At 39.8% G+C, this 18,810-nt stretch overlaps 3 protein-coding genes and 1 long non-coding RNA gene across 5 annotated transcripts in view; 3 read left to right on the top strand and 1 right to left on the bottom strand.

The window, feature by feature from the left end:
- LOC135080069 (neuropathy target esterase sws) overlaps positions 1–6,635 on the top strand; it is a 65,060-nt gene extending 58,425 nt beyond the window's left edge. Inside the window, exon 28 of the mRNA XM_063974748.1 lies at positions 1,961–6,635. Coding sequence (XP_063830818.1) covers positions 1,961–2,071 — 111 coding nt within the window. The 3' untranslated portion in view covers positions 2,072–6,635. The remainder of the gene's footprint in view (positions 1–1,960) is intronic.
- Positions 4,585–9,801, bottom strand: LOC135079921 (uncharacterized). Of its 2 annotated transcripts, XM_063974562.1 has the most exons (5): positions 9,604–9,801; positions 8,655–8,830; positions 7,859–8,278; positions 6,993–7,556; positions 4,585–6,856 (listed from the first exon to the last, which is right to left on the bottom strand). In XM_063974562.1, the coding sequence occupies exons 1-5, from the start codon at positions 9,716–9,718 to the stop codon at positions 6,833–6,835; spliced, it is 1,299 nt and encodes a 432-aa protein (XP_063830632.1). In that variant the 5' UTR covers positions 9,719–9,801; the 3' UTR covers positions 4,585–6,832. The 2 variants fall into 2 exon arrangements, with proteins under 2 accessions (XP_063830632.1, XP_063830623.1); XM_063974553.1 differs by having other exon boundaries at positions 4,585–7,556.
- Positions 9,802–14,856: 5,055 nt separating this feature from the next.
- LOC135080143 (uncharacterized) lies at positions 14,857–16,452 on the top strand. Its single transcript, XR_010258953.1, has 2 exons — positions 14,857–15,272; positions 15,944–16,452. It is a non-coding gene; the product is annotated as an uncharacterized LOC135080143 (long non-coding RNA).
- A 1,647-nt stretch (positions 16,453–18,099) lies between these two features.
- On the top strand, positions 18,100–18,648 carry LOC135078172 (arginine/serine-rich coiled-coil protein 2-like). The gene has a single exon (XM_063972757.1). The coding sequence runs from the start codon at positions 18,100–18,102 to the stop codon at positions 18,646–18,648; it is 549 nt and encodes a 182-aa protein (XP_063828827.1).
- Positions 18,649–18,810: the final 162 nt, after the last annotated feature.

Here is an 18,810-nt window from a genome sequence, read left to right as displayed (position 1 = left end):
TGACTATCACGCTTTGGGAAGAACACTGCTTCTAAAATAATCCTTACTAATTTATATCCTATGTTATTTGGTTATACGGTTGATTTTAATCTGTACTATTATTCTAATGGCGCGGTATAAGTTCAAACAACTTTTCTTATACAAATAACGACATATTAATAGTGAATTTGAATGATTTCATGTGTTTATTTCTCTCTTGTTTGTCTAGATAGCAATATTTTGTATTGAAAGCCAAGTTTTCATCAATTTTCAAGCTGAAAAGTTGTTTGTACGAATATTCTTATTCTATGTTAGTACTGATTGAAATTAATTTTGTGTATTTTGTAATTTTGGGGCATCCAAAATACGTGCTTGCTTTACTGGGAAATAAAACTTGTGCTGCAATATTTTGTCTATAAAAACTTAAGGGTATAATGTACAGTCAGCGTCAAATACTTCGTGACACCCAAAGTGGCCCAAAAGTTGACAACACAACCTTATTCCAATTGTAACAAAGTCGTGTTGCGAACTTTTTGGCTACTTTAGCCTTTAGGTGTCACCACAGAATAATAATAAGTACTACGTACAGAAGTTTTACTTCGCGAAGGTATTTAATAAAATGTATGCTCAATGTCATTAACAATATGGTGTAATTTAGGCTGTCTCAAGAATCAAGCACCATTTTGTTGACAAACGTCAGTGATCGGCACTGCGCCGAAGCTATAGGGCTGACTTCGGTAAAATGATGTGACGTGAGGTGCCAAACTGCGGAAAATGGCGGAGGAAATACATGATTTAGCATGAATTATCATGAATAATATTAACTAGGTACTTATTTACCTCTCAGTGTCTTGAGGCAACTTAAAAAAGTACATTCTGTGTTTTTATTATTATTTAGGCAGTTAAATACTGCATAGTATTTAGTACACCATTTTCTTTATTTTCTTCCATCATACACAAGAATACGCGTGCGTGAGTCAATGTTCGCTCGTATGTGAGGCCTTGTCGAATAGTATCCTGTAGGTGGGCCATCGTGCATGTTTTGTTTTCGATGTAAACTCGCGGAGATGAACAGGCCTGGTGTCACGAACTATTTGACGCAGACTGTACTATCGGCCACAGTGTTAACTATCCATTTCAGTTTTTGCTCTCGCTCGTATCAAATGGTGATTCTTTGCGATAGAACGAGATGACATGACCGGCAATGGATAGTTAACAGTGTTGCCGTTTGTACAGACGACAGCACATCAAACAAAAAATGTGACATCTTATGTAGATGCAATGGGAGCTATTTTAGAACAAAAATAATAGTTTGATGTGCTGTTGACTGTATGTAAACATGACTTGGGACGTACTAATTATGTAACAGGGTATAAATTAACATAAAAACGTGCGCTATTGTGCACAGGTGTTATTCTGTCAGTCTCCCTTGGTGTTGTGTTAAATCTATGAGGTAGGTTCGCCTTTTAATGCCTGGTTCATAAAACTCACTCTTATTGATGCAGAAATGTAGTTGAATTTTGCGTGTAGTTTACACGCGAAATTTGACATCGTTTAGGCGTACCTACCTCATTAAATTAAACCTAATTTAATAAATCTTTAAATGCGCCGACAGTGGCCACAGGTAACTTGGATTATAAGCACTTTTGTGTAAGCAAGACCCTTAATTTGCGCATTTTATACTTTTATAGCCACCTAATTTTACAGGTCTTTTTAATCACTATTCATCTCATCATCTTGCTAAAGAGTACCCTACTCACAATTAGTACGCTTTGCGAATTGTGATCATTCTTGCTTGGTAAATGAGCATATGAATTCGTACCCTATAACACAACTGCGTATTATTTGTATTCATGTGCCAAATTCGCATAGCATCTCCTTAGCTATTTATTCCTCCACATGCATCATTCACCCCTAGATCCTCAGTTCATCGAGCCACAGACACTTCTCATCTCTTTAATATTTATGTATATATTTCCAGGAGGGCCTTCGCACCCGTCGCGTCGGCGGCAGCCTGTCCCTCTCGGAGGACGAAATAGACTCGGAGACTGAGATGTATGACCCTCTGAACAAACGCGGCGGGGGCAGGTGAGACCCGACTCTGCACGATCTGTGCAAGGCGTTATACGAATATGTTCTCAGTGAGAGCAGCGATTAGGACAGTACCCGATTGTGAGGGCATGAAGCTTGCCTTGTGTTTATGAATAGGGTTTGTAACCATAAAGTTAATACCTAGCGGAATAGAACAACAAAGAACTGAGCGAGCGAGATGTCAATAGCAGCAACACTGTGTGATAAAAAGATGCGTGATGCCGTCGCCGTCACGTCAAACGGAACAGTTTTTTGCAACTATTTTACAGTTCGGAGGCACTTATTGGCACGCTGAAAATTTGAACTGAGATATTTTCAGATTTTACGTGAGTGTAATAGTGGATGTTTATGAGAAATTGCGCTTCAGAAACGTGGTGACTGGTTCAGTGATTGATTTATTGTACAAAACAGTGAAATAATCCTGACACTGACACACATCATACCTAGTGTCATCCAAAATCGGTTTCGTTTGACAGCTCGTGGTTGTTGCTCTATTCTGAAGGAATTATCTTTATGGGTGTAACCGGGCATGAAATGTGCCCGGTTAAGGAATGAACCGGTACGTAGTTGTGTGTGAAGTTTGTGATATACCCGCTGTGAAAAGCTGAATGTATTGGAGATTTGAACCGGTATAGCATAGTGACGTTATTTGTATAAATGTAAACCGGTTGTAACTTAGATGTGGTGTACCGTATTGGAAATATGAACCGGTTTAAACGTAACCATGTACTGTACCGTGTAAGTTTGTAATAGGCAGCTGGTCATGAGATAGATTTTGTCATGATAATATGGAAATTTTCAACCGTTAACGATCAATACGAAACTGCAAACAAAGTGTAATAAGTTCCAGTGAGATTGTTATGTATTTGGCGAGTGAGATTATTTCTCTTAAGTTGAATATGAAAAATTATGTAAATAAGATAGAAGTTCCCTTAAATCTTGATTTGTACTCCAAAGTAAAATTGGCAATCATTGGTAGTCAATGAAGATAATACGCCCAAGTATTTTTTTGAGAATATAAATGCCTAAACATGTTTACTACAGATGTAACGCATAACTAAGCCAGTGCCCGAGGCATGGGAGCGGCTCGGGAGGGTGTTTTTGTTACGTCAAACGTCAGCGAGACTTCATCTGTCTTCAGGCAGGGTACTCACCTGCCATGTAGCACGTAACGTAGCATGTAACGTAACCAACCTTCAATTGAGTACGGCTCGTCCACGGTCATCGCGTATCTGGCTGTGAGCTCCTGAATCCTACTGCGAGCCGCCCTTGTGCTCGCAGTGATACCGCCACTCGGCGGGGCTCACTTGATACAGTATCTGATACATGACATGCACACGGCTAGATGAGTACCCTGCTTCGACTTATGTACTCTGTCACTTATAATATGTTTTAAACCTTTGTTTGTCACCTGTCATCCGCTTTGCAATGGAGGGAAGTCGAACCTTAATTTCGAACTCCTCCTATGTTCTTCTGATTAATTTCGTTGCGGGTCCAATGACAGTTTAACTTTCCCCCGGGACAAACTTGACCTTCATTGGTTGGGTTTTTGTGGCGGTCAAGCTGTAGATCCTGGCTACACAGGAGTTGCAGTGGTGGGAACGAGAGGTGGGAATAGTCCTTTATAATATGTCACTCCTCCCGTGTCGCTTCTATACCTCAGGCACTGACTCAGTTATGAGCTGAACTCAGTTATGTCCTGTAGTAGTAAATTTCATTGAATGGTAGAGAAATATCATACAGCGAGTACAGTTTATGATTGAATACCGTTTCTCACCAAAGTGAAGGCGGAGTTTCCTGGCGGAGCAGAGCTGTGCTCAACGTTTCAACTAAAGCTTCGGAGATAAGACCTTTCGTTTAGTTTCTTCTCCGCTTTGGTAGAAAACTGCCCTTACTATTTTTAATTAAAGCTTAAGGTTCTTCCTATTAATTAAACTTAATACCTACCTCCATTGAGTCTCAGAAAAATTAATAGCTAGCCAAAATAAATGTAGGTGTCACTTTAGTAAACTTAATGTTTATTATTGGTATTATATTAGACAATAATATAATGTAATTCAGGGTAATTGTGTCGTTTTCTCTGTGAAATTAATATTCCAAAGTGATGTTATTTGCTATAATTATTTGCTACTATACTATATCAGTTCTATTTTATAAAAAGTCTTTTTAATTTATTTACATATATTCCAAATAAATGAATGTGTGGGTTGCATATCGGGAGTCCTAGTATAAAGATACTAAAATAGTAGCAACACTGTTTTAATAAATAAAATTGTTGGAGGTAAGATAGCCATTTCCTCTGTGGTTGAGGATTCCAGGTGAAGTTCGCATCCACCTTCGGCCATCATTACTTACCATCAGATGAGATCCAGGCCAAGTGTTTCTCCGTTTAAAAACCTAGTGTGATTAGCTAAATTGTGCAATATAAGAAGTGATTTTGGACCTTACCTAAAATTAATATAATTTGAGATTCTTAATTGTATAATTGTATTGTATCTGTAAATTTTTGTTATGTTTTATCAAAATATAGTGAAATTAATGTAAGATTGCCTGTGCCATAGTGTAAGCGAGGTAGTGGGATGCACAATAGCATAAATTATAGAATCGAAGGAGACCACAAATTGAGAACAGCGCATTTGTCTGTGGTTTAAGAGTTGTTTATGGTTAGGTGAGTCACAGGGCACAATAGCAAAAGATATATGTATGGGACAGTCAGTGTTAGATAATAGGCTAGATGACAAAATTTCAATTACAAAAATATGGGTATAATATTTTCTAATTATCTGTCTGACGGACATTTGTCTGAGATAATTAGAAAATATTAGACCCAAATTTTTATTTTCTTTCATAATTAAATAATAACAGTGCTACATCGAGTTGAAATGGCGTGTTACGTCACGCTTGAGATTTTTTACTCAAAAGTGACGTCACGCGACATTTCAACTCAATATAGTACTGTAATTATTCGATTATGAAAATAAGTAAGTATATGTACTTATGTGTCCAAATTTTTTTATTATCTGTCTGACAGACTAAATAGAATTTCGATTCCATTACCCAGTCATCATCCCTATTTTAGATATTTAAATAGATGTTTTCTGTCTATTAGATACGTATAAATGGCTCCAATCTTTCGATATATTTTAAACATAGCGCTTCCAAGCACACTTGTATACCAAGTGGATTATTAATTTATGTATTAAATATACTCAAGTATTTTTTTGTATACTCGTCATATACTATACTTTATGCACTTCAATTTGTACTTAAATACTACAAAACTGGAGTACGCATCGCACAGACAATGCAAATAGTTTTTAATTATGATAATTTAGTCGTATGCTAAGTACCTATTTAATATTTAGGTATTGTTATGTAAATATTGGAATATTTGACATCAGGACATTTAGAAATCATTGCTGTTTTGACTAAAGTAGAATGTGGAATTTTATTTTTACTTAGGACTGTATTTTATTTAGATAACTTTATGATTTATGTTTTTGTTATTGTGCAGTTTAGTTATCTAGCGATTGAATATAATCGGTCCTAAAGGTTGTAACACACCGGGTTTGTATGCGTATACGTACACGTATACAGTCAGGGTCAAATAGTTCGTGTTCAAAGTGGCCAAAAAGTTGACAACACAATCTTATTCCAATGAGGGTTTTCGCAAATGAAAAATCCGCCAGATGGCAATACGTAGACGCGAGGTCCAAATGCTGCATGATTGGTTATTTTTGACATGACATTGACAGATATGTCAAAATCCACCAATCACGCAGCAGACCCCACATCCACGTCCCGCCATCTAGCGGATCTTTCATTCGCGAAAACCCTCATTGTAACAAAGATGTGTTGCGAACTTTTTGGCTACTTTAGATGTCACGGACTATTTGACGCTGATTGTTATCTGATTGTAATTATTATGTAAATATTATATGAAACTAAATATTTATGTTTGGTGTGTTTCGGCCTTAAAAATATTACTCCAAGGTCTACTTTGGTCAAATAAGTTTCGTACTTTTGTACAAGACTTTTATGTATACTACGAGATAGCTGATCAGAATTAAAATCGTATTATAGCGCAGCTCTCGCTTGCTCTCAAGCAAAAAGTTGTAAAGGAAATACATATCGACACCCAATATGAATAACATTGTAACTGAAAACACGTTTACAACAGCAAGTCTAGTCCATTTATGAGATAAAGTTGCACAAACGTGTAACTTAAGTTACAATGTTATTCATATTGGTTGTCGATAAATAAACTGGAATAGACAGTAACTTTGTGAGGAATTTTACAGGCTAACCTGTCTAGTGTAGTATACATAAAAATCTATGTTCTTATGACAACATTATTGTTGTGGGCACTTATTTATTGATTCTCATTACATCGCCGTTAGAATACTTGGTGCGTATGTAGGCTGAACGACTGACGTCATAGCTTTAAGTCCGCCACGAGGCACAAAACACTGTGTATTTAAACAAACCAAATGTAGCTCAATTAGTGTAATATTATTGTAATTTTTGTTCGAAAACGAATAAACATGCTTATAAATAAATAATAATGTTTCATTGTGATTATAGTAAAATATTATAAATCAATATTTACAATTATATGTAGGTAACATTTCTAGATTTGGTTAGAAGTCGCGAAGTAACTTTGTTTGTCCCTTTTGTATAAGAAACGAAGCTACTTTGTCTGGTAGTTCGCAATCCAAGTCAATCCACCACAAAAACACGAATTTTGCTCCAGCATTACGTCTTATGTCCAAGATTCAAAGTAATTCTGGAATTTGTACTTTTTGTCATGCAACTATTAACGAAAATGTAAAGTGATATCAAAATTTTAATATTGATATCACTTTAAATCTCTAATCTCTATAAGATTTCCAGTTGATAGCTTTAATCAAATGCTCCTTTACCTCGCCGACTCTCCTCAAATAGCTATGCACGTTCACCACCAACGGATTATCCCCAATATCATTCTTGATACACTCCACCTTCTCTATACACATCGTCCTATAGTTGTGACCAGTCTCCAACCCATAACTGGTCGTCTCGGACGTGCCGTCCCATTCCTCGTGCGTTCTTATCTTTATCGCAATCACCTTCTTCTCCCAATGCATCTTCATGTGGTATCTAATGTCTGGACAGTCGCAAAGGTTGATTAGCACTTGCATACAACGCAACTGTAGTAGCGGTTTGTTCGGGCTGTGACATAAATGGACAAGGCGCTTTGTGATCTCAGCACAACGTTCTTTCGCCCGCCATTTTGAGCGGGTAGTCAAGGTTGTATATGCCATGAGACCCACAGCGCTGATGATGACTTCTATCTCCGGGGAAGCGATGAATTGACGAAGGACGAAGGTCAGGTCGTTGTCGTCGGCCAGTTTCATGCCGATCTCGTGCTTGCAGAGCTGGCTCATGCAGTCCATGGCCCCGCTGACGATTCTTGGGTCAGGATTGTCGAAGAGTTTGAGCATCACCTGGGAGAAATAGAATTTGCATTTGATTCATGATCATCATCATAATCTCAGCCACAGGAGTCAGGATATCCACTGCTGAACATAGGCCTCCCACCAATTATTTCCATATTGACCGAATGACTAGCGGCTTGCACCAGCGCCTTCCTGCATTTGATTGACTAAAGAGAAATCAAGAATTCAATTTTTTACGCAATTTTTATCAGCCGTCACATCGCGCTTGTCAGTGCAAATACACCACGTATAGATGCATTTATTAAAATGTTTATCTAATACCTAAATGTATACCCTTAGACGACATTTACCTGAAAAGCATTAGCTCTCAAAGGCCGAACCGGATCCCACTCAGCAAGATTGGCCAACGTCTTCAAATGGAGCACCACTATCCCTGTATGATCATTCTTGATCATCTTCAACAAGTCTTCGATGATATCGTTGTTCTCCACAATCATTTCACAGGCACATCTGTCCCTTGCCAAAGTCCTCAGTGTATATGACGCTGCATATCGTATCTCCTTTCTGTCTCTCATGATCAGCCTCATCAGGTTGCTCACAATGTCAGCACGAGACATGATCCTCTGTCTCCCTTGGTAGTATGAAGCCAGGTGTGTGAGAGTGAGACAGACTTTCTCTCGGATGATCGGGTCGCGGTCCAGCATCAGATCTATGAGGCGGTACACCACGTGCAAGTTGATTAGGAATATGGCGTTTTCTGATATTTGCACCTGCAAATAAATAATAGTGTAGTAGCTTCAGTCTAATCCTGAAAAGCTAGTTAGTTTTCAGTTTGCTGTAAAAATTAGACTTCAGCATCTCTGAATTCATTTAAAGTTCCCTTTGCCATACAAAACTACGACTAATAACGTTTGACAGTTCATAAAAGTATGTAGATTGACTAATGGTGACGCAACTACCCTCATTCACATTCACAAATACTATCACGTTAAAATTTGGGCCTACCCTTGTTTTAACTGGACTGAAAACTGATTACAAACCTTCATCCAATAGACCTCTCAGTTCTTGCTGCAAACGTGCCCAAAAAAGTTCTTGAATTTGAATTAGAAAGTGGTAAACTGCACCTAAAGTCAAACGCCCAAGTACCTGATCCATGATGGTGTGCAAAGCTTGGAGCTGCACCAATTGGTCTGGGTTATGGAGATCTCGGTTGATGATCCTAAGACCCACGCGTCCGAAGCCCAGCCGCGCTCTGGTGATGTCCACGTGTGGGGCGTAGAGCGACGGCTGCATGGATTCCAGTCTTTGAGCTGGAGGCAATTCTGGAAGGAATATGGTGAGTGCAGTTCTATTGTTTTTTAAAAGCTGCCTTCTATGTAATGAAATGAAATAGTTTGAGATGAATAGTTAGTAGGTAGTTGTCTTATTGATATTATTAAAAGAAATACGTGTATCAAGCTGCGTTATAAAGACGCATACATATAGATCTTAAACATTCATTAGTCGAAGCTACACCTATCCTCTATTAACACGGATACAAAAATCGGATAGGGCCTAGAGTATGGTGAATAGTTTTAAAAGAATCATATTTAATTAACTACACATTTTTGACTGAGAAGTTCCGAAAACATAAGTAAGTAGTTCATAACGAGCCAACCAACTGTTACAATAAGTAAATGCTGCTTAATTAATGAGGGCTATCGTTTTGATACTTAACAGTTGGCAACCCTGGCGATTGACAGGACCTTACTCTACAGTGGCGCCATCTTGATGAGTGCAAATACGATAGTCCTCCTACCACTTTAGCGCTCACAAGTTGGCGCCACTGTCTTCGCTAGGTACTAGCAAGTGACAGGACCTTACTCTACAGTGGCGCTAACTGGTGAGCGCTAAAACGATAGCCCTCATTGGCATTCATTGCTGGTTATAGTGTTCCTTAACTTGTTTATTAAAACTTGCACTTGAGTAACGTACTGTGGCGGACTTCATCCGGGGTGGTTCTCTGCCAGTCAACCTAATGTACCTACGTGTATAATTAATCGAAATCCATTACAATTACTGTGGTAAAGCCAAGGTAAAACTAGTAAATGATTACCAGTGTGTGGATCGAAGTGTTTCCTCTGCATGGCCTGGTCGACAGCCTTGTTGATCACCCGAGGGTTCATCGCGCACACCAGTTGCAGGTACGAGTTCTTGTGTAGACAGAACATGATCGTTTTTATTTATAACTATCTAAAAATTAATCTAAAATACTATGTATACTGCACCAAAAGTTTGACACGTTGATTTGACATGTTTTTGTTGTGATGTTTTTTTATGAATCGTACTGGAACCTAAAGAGGTAGGTAATTAAGGTTGTGTTAATTTTGTCTTAAAAACATTGGCTGGTTGCAAACTGAAAATAAAAAATGTTTTCCTTTTTGAAAGAAGAATGCAGTCATTTTTCGATTGAACAGCGAAATTTTCCATCATGTCGGGAGATTTTTAGATTTTTTTCTAATTTTCCATCTTAATTTTTATTTACAACGTTTTCCGTAAACGAATAAACGATTATCGAATGGCAACGGACTGGCGGGGCTAAATGGGCCTCAACGGCGGCATGGAGGCCGACGAAGAGGAGAAGAAGAAGAAGATCGACGAGGATGTCATGGTGTTCCTGAGGAAGCACAGCGAGACTGACGCCCCGAAGTATGCCGCGCGGCTCAAGACGTACGTGGACTTGCAGCACAAGCGGCGCCGGGCCGCAGCGGCGAGGAGGCACTCGGAACAGATGCTCCACGCAGCAGCAGCGCGGAAGAGGAACGAGTTGGAGCAGAACAAAACGATGGAGACGACGGAACATCGCGGGGAGGAAGACGAGCGGGCTGTGGGGAAACGGCGCGGGGACAAGTTGAATAACCGGTCGTTCTCGCGGTCGCGGTCTGGCGAGCCGTCGGACAGATGCGGGCGACGCAGGCGCAAGCGCCGCCGCCGGAGCTGTGGCAGGCGCAGACGCCGCCGCCGTCGCAGCAGACGACGCCGCCGACGCCGTAGAAGCTGCGGGAGACGCCGCCGCCGACGCCGCCGCCGCAGCTGCAGCCGCCGCCGTCGCCGCCGCAGCTGCCGCCGTCGCAGAAAGAAGCGTCGTCGCCGCCGTTGCTAACTTCATACCAATCTAGATTTTTTAGGTCCGTTTATCTTATCGTGTATTGTCGAGGCCACAACTTTTAAAATTCAGGGGTGTGATGTCATTTTGTATGTGTTTACTGATTTTTGAATACACGACTTTATTTTTATCAATCAAATGTTTAAATAATTTTACAATTTAGTATTTCATAGAAGATAGGATAGGATGCAGGTAGAACCGTAGAAATATTTTGAATTATTACCTAGAACATAGGTACCTTTTTGCAAACTGTAAGTAATGGCGCAGGTTACACTATGCGACAAATTGATCGAGACAATGTCAACACGCACACGCACGCCAGTTACTTTCCGCGCCGTGTGTCGCCCATACTTCGGAGTGCGTACTCGCGTCTGTTAGAGCGGCAATACACGGACCGCTTGAAGCAGTCAGGGTCGACAGCTTCAAGCTGTCGACTGCACAGTGAACTGCAGAGTTCTATGGACGCACATACACGAACCGCTCGAGCAGTTGCAACTGATTCGGGCGGTCGACAGCTTCAAGCTGTCCGTATATTGCCGGCCTTAGATCAATTTCTTCCATAGTGTAACTGCGCCCTAAGGAAATATCACCAAGTATAGCCTGACCAGGAACATAAAAACCCTGGCATAGAGGCGCGTCAATTGCATTTGATAGTGCAACACTGAGTACAGTCGTACCTGTGTTAAATTAATAGGCTAACTCTATGTATCAGGATTCAGGATTACGGGCTAATTTGATATTTTCATAAATTAACGAAAAAATATTATTATAGGTAACCTGGTTTAAATAAATTAAATGAAACCATCAATCGAGTTAGTAGGATTTATTTTATTATTTATCAATAATCAAATTCAGAACTTGAATATTCAACTGCAATGTCTGCTCATGAACGCTTCAAACTCGGTACTTCTTTCCCAATTCCATAAAATTCAACACTTAGAAAGTGACAAAAAACTTTAAAATAGGTATTTGAAACAAACCACAGTTAATTTGCATAGTGGACTGTACTATACGATAAACATGTCTGTCAATTTGACAACCTTTGTCGGAAACATTATTCAATGAAAATATTGTCCGAACCCTTAGTATTTCTCTTCGACAAATACTTTAACACATTGTGAACCACTTTTCTTTCACGACTATAAAAAGATTTTAGCAATTTAATTCACAAAATCAATTGCGCACATTTAAAATAAAGTTTGTTTACACTTTGACAGCAATAGACTGACATGCAAGGTGACATGTCAATGAAGTTTTCAGTTACTGTTGCCATTAAAAGAAATTAGTACCATTAGTTTTCCGCAACATGGCGAGGGTTTTTATGTTCCTGGTCAGGCTATAAATATATTCTTTGATCACCATCGTGTCATGATGATGCGGGATGGCTGTGTTTCCCTCAAACATCAGCTGTTACCAAGAAGTGTGTAAGGACATCGTCGTGTGTGAAACGATGCGGTAGTTTCCACCAGAGATGTGCTGGGAAAATAAGCGGTGCTAAGATGTATAGGGGATGAGGCGATGTGAACGGTACCCCTTCTACCTAATACGTGTTTAATACCTACCTGTATTCTTATACTTTTATCCTGTACCTATTGTTATTAGAGAGACAACAGATCGTCACGTTTCAGCCTTGTCCACCACCTTATCAACGGGGACAGGGACAGTTTGAGATTTCATGTAGCGCTGTTCCGTTATTATTTCTTTTTTAAAAGTGGCATCGGTAGCTAAGTACCTATATGCTTTTGATTCGATTTCACCCAATATCTGTGGATCTCACCGCTCTTGACAATTTTTTTTATGCTAGACAAGGCAGGTATTTGACCGCAATCGCACCTGGTGTTAAGTGAGATGCAGTCTAGGATGGTACATAACTGCCCTGAAAGTTCCTATTCACTCTCGCCTTGAAAACGCCCGGATTGTGTTCAGGAAATACAGCAGCAGGCAGCGAATTCCGTAAAAATCGGTTCAGTGGTTTAGGTGTTAAAGCAACACAGACAGACAGAGTTACTTTCGCATTTATAATATTAGTGTAGATAGTATAGATTACAACATAACCTACATTGCAACTTGCATTATTTACGAGCACAGAATATTATTACTTCTACACTCGGCATCAAATAAATCGCACCTCCCGCGACAAGCACTTATCAAACGTATGCATCATAGAGAAAAGTAATACATAGGAAATAGAGAACCCTCTCTGTCAAATTTTTGAGCCTACTAATTGATAGCCTGGTGTTAAATTCCCTGTACTTAACCTACGTACGTAACGCTCACATACATACATAGTACACGCACACATACATACATTAAGTCCACGCACACATACACACAGTTCACGCACACATAGGCCCTCATAACCTTCAAAGAATTATTGTTTTTATGATGTACAATGTAGAATTTTTTCAAATCCATTATTTTGAAAATATTTATCTTTATGGTGTACGTATTTTCAAAACAATGTATTTGGAAAAATTCTACATTGCACATGGAAATGCAAATAAGTAAACAAAAACTTTTGAATTTAATAATTTTACTTTATTTATGAACACACATAATATTATACACCAAAAGCGTCTTTTCGCAAAGTTTTCAACACTAAACACAGAACACAGCACATTGAGAAAACTCAGATCACTTGTGAACATAACAGAAAGTTTCTTCGCGATTCACGAAGGAACGAACAAAACTCCGATGAACCAGAACAGCAGCAGGTACGAAGGAATGAACTTGAATTTGACTCGACTCTTCAATACTTTAATAGGGCCACAGAACTCATAAACGATGGCTAAGAAAACAATAAATAATGCATTCCATAGAGAAAAGTAATACATAGGAAATAGAGAGCCCTCTCTGTCAAATTTTTGAGCCTACTAATTGACAGCCTGGTGTTAAATTCCCTATACTAAACCTACGTACATACGTAACGCTCACATACATACATAAAGTCCACGCACACATACATACATAAAGTCCACGCACTCATACACACAGTTCACGCACACATAGGCCCTCATAACCTTCAAGGAATTATTGTTTTTATGATGTACAATGTAGAATTTTTTCAAATCCATTATATTGAAAATATTTATCTTTATGGTGTACTTATTGTATTATTTTCAAAACAATGGATTTGGAAAAATTCTACATTGCACATGGAAATGCAAATAAACAAAAACTTTTGAATTTAATAATTTTACTTTAAAAAAGCATTTGCACATTGAGAAAACTCAGATCACTTGTGAACATAACAGAAAGTTTCTTTGCGATTCACGAAGGAACGAACAAAACTCCGATGAACCAGAACAGCAGCAGGTACGAAGGAATGAACTTGAATTTGACTCGACTCTTCAATACTTTAATAGGGCCACAGAACACTTAAACGATGGCTAAGAAAACAAGAATGCATTTAACAACAAAAACAACACCGGCCATTTTGGAGGAAAAACAAAGTTGCCATATGTTAAATAGTAATTTCTACTACTCTATTATGTAAATTATAACAAAAAATGTCACCGTTCAGTTTTAAATTAAAACAAATTAATTTCATTTTAAAAAAAGTTTTCACAATGTAATTAACAATATTCTCAAATATATTTTAATTAAGAAAAAAATGAAAATATGAAGGAAACAGGAGCAGCGACATCTAGAGCGTTTTAGGGTAGTTAAAAAGTATTTGAATTTATCCACCGATGTCGCTGTTTGGAAGCAAGTTTCACTTCGATGACCGTTGTATGGAAGTTTCCGCACCCTGGTATGCATCCCTACTTCCCACCAACATTGGTACCATTTGAAAGCCTAGTTTTAAACTTCATTTCATTAAAGGAAAGGTTTTTACCCCAAAAATGTGTCTTTACAAGGATCCAGAGTCACTTCTTCAAAAAATAGGTAGTTACGCTATAGCCATTTTTATGACTATAAAACTGTTAAGTTGGGATTAATCGCTATCCATCTGTTAAAGAGGACACGTGAGATCTTTATTTGGTGAGCCCAAAGTGAGGTCTATTTTCAAGTCACATTTATGGTATATGTTAATCATTTATTAGAAATGAAATGTATTTTTCTTTAAGGATATTTATTGGGCTTTCAAATAACATCAATATTGTTGGAGTACCATGATTGTGTCAGAAGAAAATCTTTAAAGTTCGCGGCGCGGAAGGTGCGGTTTATTTGATGTTGAGTGTATTGGTGAAGAGTGCGTGACGCACGGAACGCGGGAAGGCCCGGTGCGGGGCGACACGCCCCGCTGCGGGGCAGTGCGGGGCCGCGGGGGGACCCGCCCGCATGCGGGGACGCGCATAGAAACAGTGCCCAGAAAACATTTACGCGGAGCGCACGCACCGCGTTTTAACGTTCAGTCAACATAAATTTTTGTTGCTAGACTTGGTAATAGGTACCAAGTAACAATTCTACAGCAGTGATGTGTCTCGTCAGCACTAACAAAATGTACATCGACACAGAACAAGTGATAATCGAAGTCCATCAGCGGCCCGTGTTGTGGGACAAAAAACATTTGTTATACAAAGACAGGGACGCGAGAGAGGCAGCATGGACGGAAATTCTAGCGGAATTGACACCCGACTACCAAAGTTTGAGCCCTGAGGATATAAAAATGGCGGGTATGTAATTTGGTTATTTAATTTGTTTTTATTAGCATGTTGTCCAACACAACAGTCCCAGATAACGTTGATAAGAGGGCGCTACTTTCAATACTGGATTATTACATATTAGTTCCGATTCGTGTCACTTGGCGTTTCAGAATCGTTTGTAGTAGGATTAACCTACTAATGTTAATTATGCACAAAATAATGACAATAATTACAAACAGCTTTTTATCTCGTTTCGAGTTTAATACTTATTTACCTCGTGCTGAACCAGTTTTGTAGTGAATTGGTGGAATCTACTCTTAATATTGGGTAAATTGACTTCCCGCCAAAATGTTGTCTTGTCTACAAAGTAATTTCATTTTAAACGGTACTTTCCTTAATTTTTTTTCAAAGAATTAATAATACCTAATAATATGTAATTTGTACCTATTGCAAAAACTACTTTAACATTCCCGTTAACCCCTATCTATGCTAAATGCGAGTACGTATGCGTGCGTAGTGGCCACCACAATAGCCCAGCGGGCCGCGGGGTTCGAACTACCCACTCTCGGCAAGTCCGATACCGACACCATTGAGCTATTTTCGCCTTTATTTGGGCCTTCAATAGAGTGATTTTTAATAATACTCTTACTACACGCAGTTGCGGCGGTGCAGGTAATCTAATGTATTTTTTATTATTTCAGACAAGAAAATACAACAACGCTGGCGAACAGCAAGGGACAGTTATAAGAAGGACAGGATATTTGAAAAAAATAATCCATCGGGCTTTAGTAGTAAAAGGAAGAAATATGTTTACTATGACATATTGACTTTCTTAGACGGAACGGAAAATGCTGGCGATGAGTCACCATGCGAAGAATTGTATGAAGAAAGTCATTCACTCGTAGAAACCTTGTTAGAAACACCTGAAGTGAAACCCAGATCAAATAAAAGGCGATACAAAGTTCTAAAACGAGCAAATAAAACTAAAAGTGGATTTGGGGCACATACGTGTTTAAAGCCTAATCAATTGCAACTAGAAAGTGAGGATTTGGATTTCTTTCAATCCCTGCAGCCAACATTGAAAAGATTCACCAGATACCAAAAATTAATGTTCAGAACTAAGGTGTTAAATATAGTTATGGAAATGGAAAAAGAAGCAGAACCACATCAAATATTTATTCCAAAATCTGAATAAAACAATTTTTCCAAAGTTTTTTTTTCTTCACCCTTCTCTCTTTTAATTTAAAACTACCTACTTGGTTTGGTCAATTAAATTAAATATTAGTTAACATTTAACAGTCTGAAAACTGCGTGTGATCCGCAGCGAGAAATGTGCAAGCGAGCCAATCCCGCTTGCGTGAGCAAATTCGCATGACATCTGTGGCGTGGACACAGTTTTTCTCTCAGAACTAGTAACTCCATCAGATGTATTGCTTATTATCTCTCACACTCCTCAATTCTATTTGCAATGGCGGTTAGAAAGGAAGAAAAGAAGACTGGTAGATATTTAGCGCATAAGTCTACAAAAAGTACTGGCCACTAAAAACACTATGGTAGAAAAAAATAGATGCTGTCAAACTGTCAAATTTGACATGTTTCATCGGAAAAGCTTACATCAAGACATCAAGAATGAAATTCTCGTAATGCGTGTTTTATCAATTTAGAGTCAAATAGCACAAAATTCCATGTGATCGACGGGTTGCAACGAAACCGCGAGGCGATGGGCCTCACCGGCGGCATGGACCCTGAGCAGAAGAAGAAGTCCATCAACGAAGATGTGTTGATGTTCCTCCACAAGCGCAGTCAGACTGATGCGACCAAGTATGGAAGTCGGTTGAAGACCTGTATGGACTTGCAGCAGAAACGACGACGGGCTGCGGCGGCTAGAAGACGTTCAGAGCAGACTATAAAGAGCCAGAAGACGATAACGTCGGCCAAGAGGAACGAGGGAGACCAGAATCTTGTGCCTTCGGAGCGTCGAGGGACAGAAGGCGATCAGCGGTCGGTGGGAAAGCGTCGTGGGGATAAGTCGGTGAAGAGTCGTGGGGAGAAGTCAGTGAAGAGTCGTGGGGAGAAGTCAGTGAAGAGTCGTGGGGAAAAGTCGGTGAAGAATCGTGGGGAAAAGTCAGTGAAGAATCGTGGGGAAAAATCTGTGAAAAGTAGTTTCTTTTCGAGGTCCCGGTCTAAAGAACCTGCAGATGGCTGTTGTAAGAAAAAACGACGTCGTCGTAGGAGTTGCGGAAAACGCCGCCGGCGTAAACGCAAGCGCAGCTGTAGCCGCCGCCGCCGCCGCCGCAGCTGCCGCCGCCGCCGGAAGAAGAAGCGCCGTCGCCGCCGTTGTTAGCACATTTTTAGGGAAATTAAGTGTATTTATACGTTATTTGATAATCATTTTGTATATCTCTGTTTTTGTATACCTTGTATCAGTTTTAATTGAAGTTGGACGCGTTATTTTTAAATTAAAATACTTTATCAACAGCTACTTTTTGCATTTTACTCTTAGTTAACGACGCCTTAAACTTAAATGTAGATTCTAATTTAGAAGGCTCCTCTTGAGTGCACTCAATCTTATGAAAGAACATTGAAGACTACTCACTTCCCTAGCAGCTCGCATTACTCTCACAGCGACCTCTACGACTTCCTGAAACCTCATAGTATTAATCTATGGAGAACTGAAATAAATACTGGCCTATACAAGAAAACTTTTTTAATTCTTTTGACACCATCAAAAAACAAAGAAAAGAAGTTTGACAGATACAAAGAAATGTTCGATCATGTCGGACGGTTTTTAGATGAGTAACAAACAAAATTCTACGTGACCTGTGGATGGCAACGGAATGAGGACGGAGTGAGGCTGATGAGCCTCAACGGCGGCATGGAGGCCGAAGGAGACGAGGAGAAGAAGAAGAAGATCAACGAGGATGTCATAGTCTTCCTCAGGAAGCGCAGCGAGACCAACGCGCCCAAGTATGCCGCCCGGTTGAAGACCTACGTCGACCTCCAGCATAAAAGACGTCGGGCGGCCGCTGCCAGGCGCCACTCCGAGCAGATGCTCAGAAGAACTACGTCTTCTAGAAAACGGAATGAGATGGAAACGAACAAGACCGGCGAGGTGACAGATCACCGCGGAGGGGACGAAGACGAAACTCGCGTGGGGAAGCGTCGCGGGGACAAGAATATGAACAGCCGTTCGTTTTCTCGTTCGCGGTCTGGGGAGCCGTCAGACAGGTGCGGGCGTAGACGTAGGAAACGCCGTAGAAGCTGCGGGAGGCGTAGAAAGAAGCGCCGCCGCCGCCGTAGCTGCGGTAGGCGTCGCCGCCGCCGCCGCAAACGCAGCTGCAGCCGCCGCCGTCGCCGCCGAAGCTGCCGCCGCCGCCGGAAGAAGCGTCGTCGTCGTCGTTGCTAAATCCACCTACCTCAATGTTCTTTGTATTGTGATTGTATTTCATTCGATTGGGAGGTTCCAAATTTAGGGTAAAGGATTCCGTGCCGTTGTGTAATTTTTTTGGAATAAAAGTTTATTTTTTATAATCTATCCTTTTACTTTTATTGTATTCCTGATAATAAT

This window comes from Ostrinia nubilalis, chromosome 2 (genome assembly GCF_963855985.1).
Source record: "Ostrinia nubilalis chromosome 2, ilOstNubi1.1, whole genome shotgun sequence".
In the NCBI taxonomy this organism is placed as follows: Eukaryota; Metazoa; Arthropoda; class Insecta; order Lepidoptera; family Crambidae; genus Ostrinia; species Ostrinia nubilalis.
Note: the sequence above shows the minus strand (reverse complement) of the source record. Positions and strands in the feature narration are given on the sequence as shown.